General features: G+C 45.6%; 1 protein-coding gene across 1 annotated transcript; it reads left to right on the top strand.

Annotated features, from left to right (window-relative positions):
• The first annotated feature begins 80 nt into the window (after nt 1-80).
• On the top strand, nt 81-7,288 carry AHSA1 (activator of HSP90 ATPase activity 1). Its single transcript, XM_027720077.2, has 9 exons — nt 81-303; nt 637-827; nt 1,011-1,093; nt 1,742-1,859; nt 3,322-3,410; nt 3,751-3,885; nt 5,756-5,857; nt 6,387-6,438; nt 6,882-7,288. The coding sequence occupies exons 1-9, from the start codon at nt 224-226 to the stop codon at nt 7,052-7,054; spliced, it is 1,023 nt and encodes a 340-aa protein (XP_027575878.1). The 5' UTR covers nt 81-223; the 3' UTR covers nt 7,055-7,288.
• Nucleotides 7,289-12,346: the final 5,058 nt, after the last annotated feature.

Genomic DNA, 12,346 nt, shown 5'->3' on the forward strand with positions numbered 1-12,346 from the left:
GGGGGCGAGCCGCGACGGGACGGGAGCGACAGCTCCAGCGTCAGCTGTCGGCGGCGTGGCGGAACCAACAAGCCAGGCGGAACCAATAAGACAAGTGTTGCTCCCCGGGGGCGCGCCGGAAGGGCCCGCGGCGGGCGGAAGGCGAGAGGCGGCGCGGCGGTTCTAGCAGTTTCTACGGGCGGTCGGAGCGGAGGCGGCGGTCCCGGTCCCGATCCCGGTCCCGATGGCCAAGTGGGGGGAGGGAGATCCGCGCTGGATTGTGGAGCAGCGGGCGGATGCCACCAACGTCAACAACTGGCACTGGTGAGCGGGGCGGCCGCGCCCCGACCTGCCCAGGAGGCCCAGGGCCGGAGGGTGCTCCCGGCCGGGGCCCCGAGCAGGGCCGCCGCCTTCCCTCCCCTTCCTGCAGGATGGTGCTGAGACGTGAGCGTCCAGACTGATCCCCTGGGACGGCCCTCCGGCTCCATGCATGTGTGGGAGTGCCCGAGCTGGGGGGTGCTTGGGGGTGCCCTGGGGAAGGACTCTGTGTGTGTGTGTTGGAGTGGGGCAGGGAGACAAGGACCAGCCAACACTGGATATAAGTCCCGGTGTGTGCTGGCCTGTCCCAGATTCTCACCCTGTCTGGTTTTCCCGCAGGACAGAGCGGGATGCTTCCAACTGGTCCACGGAGCGGCTGAAAACTCTCCTCCTGCCTGTCAGGGTGGAGGGTGAGGAAGGGGCTTGTGAGGTGACAGAAGTGAGCAAACTGGATGGAGAGGCCTCCATCAACAACCGAAAAGGGAAACTTATCTTCTTCTATGAGTGGGCTATCAAGCTGGCCTGGACTGGTGAGTGATGTGCCCCCCTTCTGTTTCAAGGTCAGATTCATGTATAATGTTAAGGATAAGGATACTTATCTCATTTTGGAAATAATAATAAAGGGAAATATTATATTGTAATGCAATACAAGTTTGCTGTTATAATTACCAGAGTAAGAAGGGTTGATCTGAACAACGTAATTGTCATTGCAGGCACCTCAAAGACCGGAGTGAAGTACAAAGGTTATGTGGAGATTCCTAATCTCTCAGATGAAAATGACATTGATGAAGTTGAGGTAAGCGCAGCTGAACACTAATACTGCTGGCTGTATGGCTGTTCTAACGGGAATATTCACAGCATTAGTATTTCCTTCCATGTTACTAGACACTGCTGAAGTTAATAGAATCAAAGAATGGTTTGGGTTGGGTGAGATCTTTAAAGATCATCTAGTTCCAATCTCCCAGGCATGAACAGGGACACCTTCCACTAGCCCAGGTTACTCATAGGCCTGCCCAACCTGGTCTTGGACACTGAGGAATGGGGCATCTCCAGTTTCTCTGAGCAACTTGTTGCAGTGCCTTACCACCCTCACAGTAGACAATTTCCTTCCAATATCTAATCTAATTCTAACCTCTTTCAGCTTAAAAACGTCATGCTTCTTCTGTCACTGCACTCTGACAGAGAGTCGCTCCCTGTCATGTTGCATCTTTATCAAATTATTCCTGTCTTCTAGATGTAAAGGCTCTGTAGCACATGAAGGTATTTAGGTACACAGCCTGTTACTGTGGGCTGAGACAGGCGAAGTGGAAGGTGAATAAACCTGCATTGCTGATTGCGAAAGTTTAGCTGAAACTAAATTGAAACACATCAGCTGTGATGTTGAATTGAGTAATAAAAGGACTGTGCAAATATGGCTTTGTTAATATTTGTCCTTGTTGTTTAGATCCTTGTCAGCCTTGCTAAAGATGAGCCTGACACTAACTTGAAGACCCTGATGAAGCAAGAGGGTGCAAAAAAAATTAGAGATGCAATGAAAACTTACATCAGCACTCTCAAAACAGGTATGTAACTGAGAGGGAGAACTGTTATGGGAACCCATATGGGCTAAAGCTAAAGAAAGGATGGGGGTAACGAGGAGTTCTTCGCCCCGTCTCAACAGGAAGGTGTCAGAGCAGTAATAGCAACTTTTCTGTTTGTTTGAAAATTGTTAGGATTTGGCAAGAAACTCTTCTGTGTCTAGACACTGTGGCACAGGTTTGCTGGTAACCCAGTAATAAACAGTATTTTTGGATTTATGTTTTAAATCTGAAAATGTCCTTCATGTGCTGAAGTTCAGCTATAGAAAAAGTAAAGCCAGTAAAATGTGTTTGCTACCCCAATGACACAGTCACTGCCTGTGGCACAACATCTGAATCAAATTTCTTTTTTTTAAGTTAATCTGAGTCCAGCAGTTGGAGTTAAATCACTGTGCTTTGGTTAAGTTTGGTGTTCCTCTCAAATACAGGCTGAGAACTCTACAGTTACTTTTTATATCCATTTACCTGTATTACACTACATGTGCTAGATATGCTGGGTACAAACCATCACTGATTGCTGATTTTCTAGGATCAAATTTCTGTACCTTGTTTTTTTTCAGGTGTTGTAGTGTTCAGGGTGGGAGATGCAGTCACCCAGTGGAAGATGAGAATGTCAATCAGGAAAAACTGTATGATCTTGTGGGTGTAATAAATAAGAGTAGGTGGGAACCAAGTATTGTGGGATACAAAGTTATACACATGATAAAATTCTGCTGTATAATGAAACTTTGTCAGTTTGAAGACATGAAGAAGGAGAAAGAGCAAAATGTTACATAATTGGTAAAGGTAGAAGTGACAGAGCTGGAGAAAAAGCAAACGTAATTCTGAAAGAGTCTGAAGATTCTGATGGAGTTACAAAAGTGCTAGTGCTGCTGGACAGGGCATTGGTGAGACAGTCCCTGCATTTCCCTGTGTAGTCCTGGCATCTGGTGTCAAAAAAGATAAATTGAAGAGGGAGTCAGAAGTAACTATTCTCTACTACAGTGTTATGAGAAATGAAGAGCCAGGCTAAACAGAAATGGAAAACTTGGTTTGGTTAGACAAATACTTTTTGTAGAGCAGCAGGCAAAAGTATTTGAGATGTGATTGCAATTATATTAGAGAGTGAGAGAGAAATAAAGCTACAGAAGTCTAAAACTAACTAACATTAATGCTAGAGCAGCATGTGGAATATGGTGTGTCTAGGCTACCAAGAGGATGTAAGTTCCTAATTGTTGGTGTAGACAGGTTCTGACAGGGCCTTTGGTGGAGCGTAGTAAGGGCAAGAATAATTAATTGCTTGTAAAAAGAGATCTTTTTCCTTTTCTAAAAACTGTTTCAAGTCATGGATGCTAGCCAAGAGCAGAGGGGAAACCAGGAAGCCCTTTTTGATTGTGTATTTCAAAGAACAATTTAAAAGTTTACTTGATCTCTTGTTGGTTTCATTGGCACATTCCTTTCTTTCCAGAATTCACCCAGGGCATGATTTTGCCCACAGTGAATGGTGAACATATGGAAACAACACCTCAGGTGGCTCCTAAAGCAGAGGACCGCAAGGTAAACAAAACTATGCAAACATGCTTTGGGATTTGTGAAGAAAGGTACATAGTATTAGATACTGGGGCTCGCAGGAGCAACCTGTGTTGTGTATAGGCTGTATACATTCAGGAATTGGCAATCTGTGGTATAGGCATGACTGTTTCTATTTGCAGGACATGATGTTTCTTCCAAGCGGAATGACAAATCTGCCTTTTACACTCGAGTATGGTTGTATCTAATTGCGTCTTTACCGAGAGCCTTTGTTTTTTCTCTTGGATATGTGAACCACTTGTTGATTTTTTGCTTCTTTAATGAAAAAAAAGAGTACGTGTGTTTGTTTTGTTTGTCGTTTTGTTAGACGGCTGCTAAGAGCAGTACTGCAGCATCGCAGTCCAAATCCATAGGAGTCAAGATCCCTACCTGTAAGATCAGCTTGAAGGACACCTTCTTAACATCTCCTGAGGAACTCTACCGGGTATTCGTTACTCAGGAGGTAATGTTTGGCTTGTTCTGAGAGTTGTTCTTTACATACACGAAGTTCTTCCTAAGAAGCTTTCTAAGGCATTCTGTAGGACACTCACAGTCCATGAGAATGGAATCAGAAGAAAGTTGGTCTGCAGAGCAGGTGGTTAAAGCTTGCGCATGCATCTTTTCACACAGCTGACAAGGAGATTAATGTCAGCCAGAAGCCAGTTCCAGACTGCTGTCAGCACCTATCCATAGGTGTATCCCTTATTGCATGTGGCCAGTTCACTTGGGATTTATGGTTCTGTGCTTGTGCTTTGGTTTTGTTTTTTCCTTTTAAGGTTAGGTGGTATTAAAATGTACTTTGGGCATAGCTTCCCCTCTCCTGCACACTATTATATAGTTTAGGAAGAGAGAACAGCATTGTATAATTTAAAAATGGTCTTAGTCTTTTGTTCCTTCTATTTTGATAAGAAAAAGAAAATCAAAAAAAAGAAAAAAAATACTATCTTTTCTTAGAAATAGGTTTCATTAAGAAATCAACAAAGTAAATCCAGGTGTGACTCAAAACACTGCATAGAACTGGAAAGCTAGGGGTTCTTTTCCCTGGACAAGCAGAATTCTGCTGTAGTGCCTATAACCTTGCTTTTCTGGCCAGGGCAGGGTTTTTGACTTTTGTTGAAGACCTTACATTATTGACTCTCTTACAGTATCCTTCTGTACAAACTGTCCAGCACACAGCTGGATAAACACACCATGCAGTGGGTGAGCAATTGGCCCACGGGTGGAGCACAGAGGGTAATAGTGAACGGAGTGACATCAGACTGGTGACCTGTCACTAGTGGGGTTCCACAGGGCTCCATTTTGGGCCCTGTGCTCTTCAACATCTTAATAAGTGACTTGGACAAAGGACTGGAAGGGATATTAAGCAAGTTTGCAGCTGACACAAAACTTGAAGGAGCTGTTGACTCCCTTGAAGGCAGGGAGGCCCTGCAGAGAGACCTCGACAAATTGGAGGGCTGGGCAATCACCAACCATATGAAACTCAGCAAGGGAAAGTGCTGGATTCTGTACCTGGAATGGATCAGCCCTGGATGTTTGTACAGATTGGGGAATGAGATGCTGGAAAGCAGTGCTATGGAAAGGGACCTGGGGGTCCTGGTTGATGGCAAGTTGAATATGAGTCAGCAGTGCCCTGGCAGCCAGGAGGGCCAACTGTGTCCTGGGGGGCATCAGGCAAAGCATCGCCAGCTGAGGGAGGGGATTGTCCTGCTCTGCTCTGCACTTGGGGAAGCCTCACCTTGAGTATTGTGTGCAGTTTGGAGCACCACAATATAAGAAAGACATCAAGCTATTAGAGAGCATCCAAAGGAGGGCAACAAAGACGGTGAAGGGTCTTGAGGGTAAACCATACAAGGAGTGGCTGAGGTCACTTGGTCTGTTCAGCTGGAGAAGAGGAGACTGAGGGGAGACCTCACTGCAGTCTACAACTTCCTTGTGAGGGGAAGAGGAGGGGCAGGCACTGATCTCTGTGGTGACCAATGACACCGCCTGAAGTTGTGTCAGGGGAGGTTTAGGTTGGATATTAGAAAGGGGTTCTTCACCCAGAGGGTGAACAGGCTCCCCAGGGAAGTGGTCACAGCACCAAGCCTGACAGAATTCAAGATGATACTCTCAGGGACATGGTGTGACTCTTGAGGATAGTCCTGTGCAGGGCTAAGAGGTGGACTTGATGATCCGTGTGGGTCCTTGCAACTCTGCATATTCTGCTCTACATACTCTGTGGTTCTGTGACTTATCTCCTCTTCCAGAATTTTTTTAGCTGGATGGGAAGCATTAGGCAACAAGTTTGTAGGCAGATAATGTTAAGTAATACAGGTTTCCTGAATTGTTTTCAGATGGTCCAAGCTTTCAGCCACGCACAAGCCACCTTGGAGGCTGATAAAGGAGGCAAGTTTCAGTTGCTGGATGGCAGTGTCACAGGAGAGTTTGTTGACCTTGTAAGTACTAACTAGTGCAGGTGTATCTTGTTCAGAGGCAGCCTTTTTAATTTTGAGGTATCAGTTCTGTAGCAATGCTTCTGTCAGCTAACTGTGGAGTTCTACCTGGTGCCCAGTAATTATCTGTAACTTCTGTGGCCATTGAATCTTTCCTAATAGCATGGATTAATATATGGGATTTCAGTCTGGGAGAAAATCTGGCTACCAGTCATAGATCTGCCCTGCTTCGGTGTGATTTTACTTATTTATTAGGGGTTGGAGGAGTGTTAAAGATAGTAACTGACCATTTTCCTCTTTGACCCAACTGCCACTAAAGTCTTCCGCACAGGGACCCTGTCTCAGTGTTTGTGGCTGTACTGTGACCTACCTTTCTAGAAGGGAATTGAAAAGGACACTTAAAGTCTTTTTCCCTCTGTCTGTGTTTCTCAAGGGGTCTCTAGGGCTTCATATCAACACAATTCCAGTTGTTTTCTGTTAGGCTGCAGGACTTGCAAAAACTTACTACTCAGTCTTTCTATCTCTTGTCAAGGTTCCCGAGAAGCAACTTGTTATGAAATGGAGATTTAAATCTTGGCCAGCTGGTAAGTAGTCCAGAAATGGACTATGGTGTTAACTGCCCTTGCCTGTGTTTGAAGAATTTCAGCCCCATTTACCACACTATATTCTGGCTCATGATCAGGGAGCACATGGTGTTCTGGGAGCTGCACCAGTGTTCTCCCACCTTCCTATCCCAGACTATCATGTCTGAATCATCAGCCACTGTTTGGAGCAGTGACCAGGGATTAGGAAGGATGAAGTGGCAGCTTGCTCAGCTGTGGCTGCAACTGCTTTGAACCCCATGAAGAGGGAGCCCTATCCTCCCTGTGTTTCCTGGGAAGGCCTGCAGCTGTTATAAGTACATCTTCTGGGAAGGATCCTGAAGAGTCTTTTAAATGTTGCTGTGTGAGACGAGGAGCAGAGCAGCTCCTTGGGGCTGTCCATACTGTACTGCACACTGCTGACAGATTTGCTTTGGTTCCTCTAGGGCACTTTGCAACCATTACCTTAAACTTCCATGACAAAGGTGGTGAGACAGAGGTGTGCTTGGAAGGCAAAGGCATTCCTGCCAGTGAGGAGGAAAGAACAAAGCAAGGCTGGCAGCGCTACTACTTTGAGGGCATAAAACAGACATTTGGCTATGGCGCCCGCTTGTTTTAATACCGGTTGCTGGGAGGCTCTGCCTGAAGACTCTGCCACATGGACTGATAAATTTCTCGCCTGTTCGTTTCTAATCTTGGCTCTGCCGCTGAGTAAAGTGGGATGACAGGTGATGAGGAAGGCTATTGAGCAGCACCACTTTCAGTCCCTCACTGCTTTGTGCATGTCTTGTGCTGCAGGGGATTCTCTTACATGTACATACTTCTATTGCTAAATAAACCTAACTTAAAAAAACACTATGGAATTTGTGTCCTCAGATCGGCTTGAGTTCAAAGGGTCGGTTGATAGGCTGAGGGAGGGATCTGTCTGGAAAAACACCGATCAATGAGGAGTGCTGATGCCAATGTGATTTACTCCTCACTTCTGGGGGAGTAGAGAGCATGAGCTTGATGCAGTTTTTAGTTGTGAGCAGCTGCTCATTTTCTCTCTGCTTTTGATCTGCCGCTAGTAAATGTTTCAAACCCTTCCCATTTCTGAAGGGATCTGTGATCCTGTTCAAACTGTTCCTCTCCTCCTTTGCATATCCCAACAGCATAGTCCTTTCTTATAGTTCCACTAGTCTGCTCTACAAGGATGACTATCCTTTAGCTGTCTGATGTCCAAGATAATCAGCAAATCACTGCTAGGGAAACTCCCACCTACAGAATGGTTCTAGCAGGTTGTGAGGCCCAGGGTCAGCTACCTCCAAGCACTTCAGGCCAAACCAAACTATTTTACAGGAATAAATCCCACCCGTATTTAGAGTCTACTGCGTGCAGTACTTTTGGCTCATCCCACTTAAATGGTTGCTTTAACTGGTGAGGAAGAGAAAACCGCTTGCATGTTCTCTCCTGCTAATACCGTTTGTTCCTGGAGATGTCTTTTAAAGCAATAAACTTGTTTATAGGAGGAGGGGAAAAATCTAACTCTGATCAGAAGTGTCAAACTGCTTAACCTGAAGAGTGACAGAAGTGCTTGGTTTTCTTTTTGAGGCATGAGCTTCTCTTGCATACTTTGTTTTCCACTAGTGTTTTCTGCAGAGCTCCTCTACTAAGCTAGAAGGAAGCAATGTTACTGGGTGAAATGTATTGTTTGGGGGATTTTTTAAATTTTTTTTCATTTTTTAAAATCTGAATGGCATGACTATTCCCTTCAATCGAGGAGACAGAAAAAAAACTTTAAAGCTTGTTTCAAAAAACCTGAATGTAGTAGTTTGAGTTGCTTTTTAAACTAAAAAGAGCATTTTGCCTGTTCTGCTCACTATTCCAAAGTGCTCAAGTGTAAAAAATTCATGATAAAGTGTGTACAGGCAGATATCAAGAGTGCAGTATGAAACTAAATTCTGGATGGTGTAACTCATCCCTGTGAGCTGACCTATGACAGCAAGGGAAGTTGTACAAAGAGCAGGCACCTGTAGATATGGTAGAGCTTCCCTGTGTCTTGCAGGGCTGTCTTCCCTAAAGCTGTCTTCCCTGTCTGGCTGGGAAAAGGGATGCAGGTGTTTTACCAGGAATTTTGGGCACAGATGAACTAGTGTACACATCTGGTAGGCTGCGAGACTGTAGCACGATATAGGCACACTGATGTTACTGCACAGCATGCATGTTTGGTTTGGGAAATCCTGGGCAGAAACATGGGAAACCTTAAACAGCAAGGCTAGCAAGGGAGTTCACAGCCAAAAACTTTGGTAGGAAAAGAGCAAAATTATTTGAAAACTGTAAAAATGAGCTCATTCTAAGTTAACTTGAGGCAAACCTGACAGCCGAATCACAGTGTCCTGGCTGTGCTTTGGCAGCTGTGCTGTTGGAGCAGCGCTAGCCTGCTGCAGGGTCTGCTGGCACAGCTGGGCCAGGGCAGCAGAAGGCAAGCCCTGCTAATCACCTGCTGCTGGAAGGTTAGGAAGTGGGACAGGAAGGCAACTGAAGTGGAATTTTAATTGCCTTCCTTTCATCACAAGCAGGGTTTACTTTGGGCATCCTGCTGCTACTCTAATAAGACACGCTTTGGCCTCAGCCAGCAACCCACATTCATGGGGCTCATGGATTCAGGGCTTTGCTTGGAAGCCATCTGAGGGTTCTTCCAGCAAAGCTGACTGCCCTGAGTTATGCTGGTACTGCCCCAGCTGGCTCCCTGCTCTGCGGGCTGGAAATCACCATCTCCACAGCAGCAGAACAGGCTGTGTAATGTGGCCATGCCTTGGCTGCTGTTCACATGTGAACCTCTTGGACTCACCCGCTGGCAAAGGAAAGCCTGTGCTAAAAGGACAGGCTGTGCACTCGTGCACAGAGCGTGCCAGGACATGCCGGCTCTATCAGGCACAGCAGTGGTAATCAGGGCCTTACACCACTTCAGTCGTTTCCTTTGCAAAGGAGATCTGAGCCTCAAATCATGCTAGTGAAGGTCCCTGCACGACACCTGCCTGCTGCCAGCAAAGAGACACACTCCTTCGGCTACAGCTGACATCTGGTGCAGCTCTACGATGCTAATGAGAAACCCCAGACCTCTGCTTTACTTGGAAGTGTCAGGAGAGCCTGACACAGTTTGCAGCCCTTCAGCTATTTGGAGAAGGGAGGGGTGTGTATAAGATGAGAGAGAAAAGCAAGATCCAGTATACTCCGGCCCAAAGGCTCTTTAAGAATCTGAACTGACACAGGATAAGAGGGAAAGTCTTGTGAATTAAAGAAAACAACAGTCAAAAAAAACAGAAAACAGAGATAAAAGCATGAATTTTTCACAGTGATGACAGGTCAGAGGTGGATGCTCACTGGCTATGCCTTTATGAGGCACATAGAGGAGACGAGTAAGGAGCAACCATCAAACAACAAACTAAAGGGGTCTCTGGACACATTCAGTGAATTTTGGAATTTCTTGCAACTGGTAATTTGGTACCACTAAAAGTTTACATGAATTCAGAACAGGAGCGGAAAAAGTCTTGCAAGAATAAAACAATCAAGGGCTATTAAACAGAACAACCTCCTCATTTAGCTCAGAAACCCTCTTAGCCACCAGCTGCTGGCAAACAAGGAAAGTGCTTCAGGGAAAAATAGTGTGCTTATCCTTCTCTTTTCCTTCCTAGTCACTCACTATTGACTGCTGTCAGAAACTGGATGTGGGTTTAGATGGAGCTGTGCTATGACTTGGCACTTCCTCATATATTTTGATCATTTATATGTGTGAAACATCTATGGGAAAATTAGGCTACAAATCAGACTGAAAGCTCCCAGCCTAAGCAACAATTAAAACTGCTTTGAAACAAACATCCCAACTCTACTTCAATGGCAAAATGGGAAGAACTTAAATAACATAGTTTTTTAAAGCAACAGTGAAAATAGTTGGGTGTTTCCAGTATTACAGGGCCTGACACAGTATCCTAAGAAACTCGGAAAAGTTGAACAGTCTTTCAGAATTCAATGAGGAGTGGGACTGGGAAGAGGAAGGGAGAGAGGGAGGGAGAAGAGAACTAGATCAATCTGTAACATTGATTTATGAAAAAAATACAAATGCAGTCAGTAACCTATAAAATACCTGACTAGTCAGTGAAAAAGTAACAACCAACACGCCTATATCATGGCTACATCAAGCACAACTCATACCAAGTCAACTTCAAAATTTTCTTTGGCAGAGTACCTGGCCTTTATTTAGATTTTAGGTAACACTTTATATAATATTTTTATTAGTAAATAAGGGAGGGCCTAATAAAGATGTAATGAGTCCAGTACATTTCAGTACAGATAATATAATTGGTAACTTAAAAGTAAAAAAAAAATTACATCATCACTGGAAGACAAGTTTAGGGGCAAAAATTATCTTGACCAAGTGGAAAAGTGTGGCCACCTGAAAAATTGCAGCAAGTGTGGTTTTTTTTTTCCTTTTAATCTTCTGCTTCAGAGAAGTTGGCAGCTGCTTGCCATCAGCACACCCAGCCCAAGAAGGCTAATGTAGCCACACAGTGGGGTGTCCCTTCACAGACTAGAACAGGGGTGTCTGAAATGTTTGTTTCTTCTCTAGAACTTCAGTTTTAATTCAAGGTCCACAGACCATCACAATCACACTTTGCTCTTGCCTAGGTTAAGGCCAGGCCTTGGAGTTCAGGTCTGCTGCACAGGCTTTGGCCAAACTCTCCTTGCATTATCATCCTCTGTCCTCTCATTCCAAAGCAGCTCCTTCTGGGCCCAGCTGGGCTTCCTGTGTGCTTTCCAAGAACCAGATTACTGGAGCAGGAGCCCTGAAAAAGAGCAGACAGGTAACGGAATCTCTGTTGCTGTAATGAAATCTCACATTCATCCCTGAGAGATGGGCTCAACTCACCCCACCTGTGCCCCAGCAAAATCTGGGCATGGCCCCTTGTGTGTGCAGAGAAACTCATCTTCAAGTCAGACGCCAGGGAACTGGTGCAGCTGAGCCACACCAAGCTCCAGTCCAGGCTGGCAGACTAAGACAATGATGACCAGCAGTGATGCTGGTCAGAAAGTTTTGTGTTCAATGCAGAGGGCAAAAGTGCAGCTTGAGACTCTGCCACAGACTCACTCTGTGATTTCAAGTGACATCTCCAGGTCTTCAGCACCTGCTTAGTGCAGGAATTCTTCCTGCTTCCATTCTCTGTCTGTGGGATTTCTATAGCCCAGGAGTTTTGTAGCATCCAGCACAGCAAGGACCTTGTTGCAGAGGATAAAGACATGTTAGGCATGTAACTGCTGACTGCCCCTCCAGGGAAAGAGTGATTTTGTCTGAGCAGCTTGGGCTCCATGCAACGATGTTTTAGATGTTGCAGAAGACCCGTGGGAAGCTCAGAGTATCCTTCACTGAGAGGACCTGTCTGCTCCCCCCAGGCAGGGGCCAGCAATCGTGCCAGGCAGCAGCAGAGTCCCGTGATGGAGCAGCAGATAACCCTTGACAGGTGTGCAGACAGCAAAAAGCAAAAGGAGCAAGAGAGAAGGAAAGAAAACAGCTGGAAACATCAAGATCTTGGAAGTCGTCATGATTTACGCAGCAAATTAAAGGCAACAAAGAGTTGCAATCCCTGGAAAGCTTTGCAAACCCCCCTGTTATAATTAGCTGTTGGCTCTGGAGGTGGTTTGCCAAACCAGTTTTCCAGCTGGGATGGTGCTGGGTTTTATTTTCCCCCTGCTTCCATGCTCAACACCTGCTTAAAGCAGTGTGCTGGTGTAACATCAGCCAGTACCCAGCTCTGGCCAAGCTCACCATGGAATAAAACCTGGGGCCCAGGCAATGCATTTGCTTCTCAGCACTGACCCTGATGGTCTTGTAGAAGGCTTCCTTCCCTCTAAGCAGAACTTCACATATCCCATAAGT

The sequence above is a fragment of the Pipra filicauda genome, unplaced genomic scaffold (assembly GCF_003945595.2).
Source record: "Pipra filicauda isolate LSUMZ 115617 unplaced genomic scaffold, ASM394559v2 scaffold75_size2874737_pilon, whole genome shotgun sequence".
NCBI lineage: Eukaryota > Metazoa > Chordata > Aves > Passeriformes > Pipridae > Pipra > Pipra filicauda.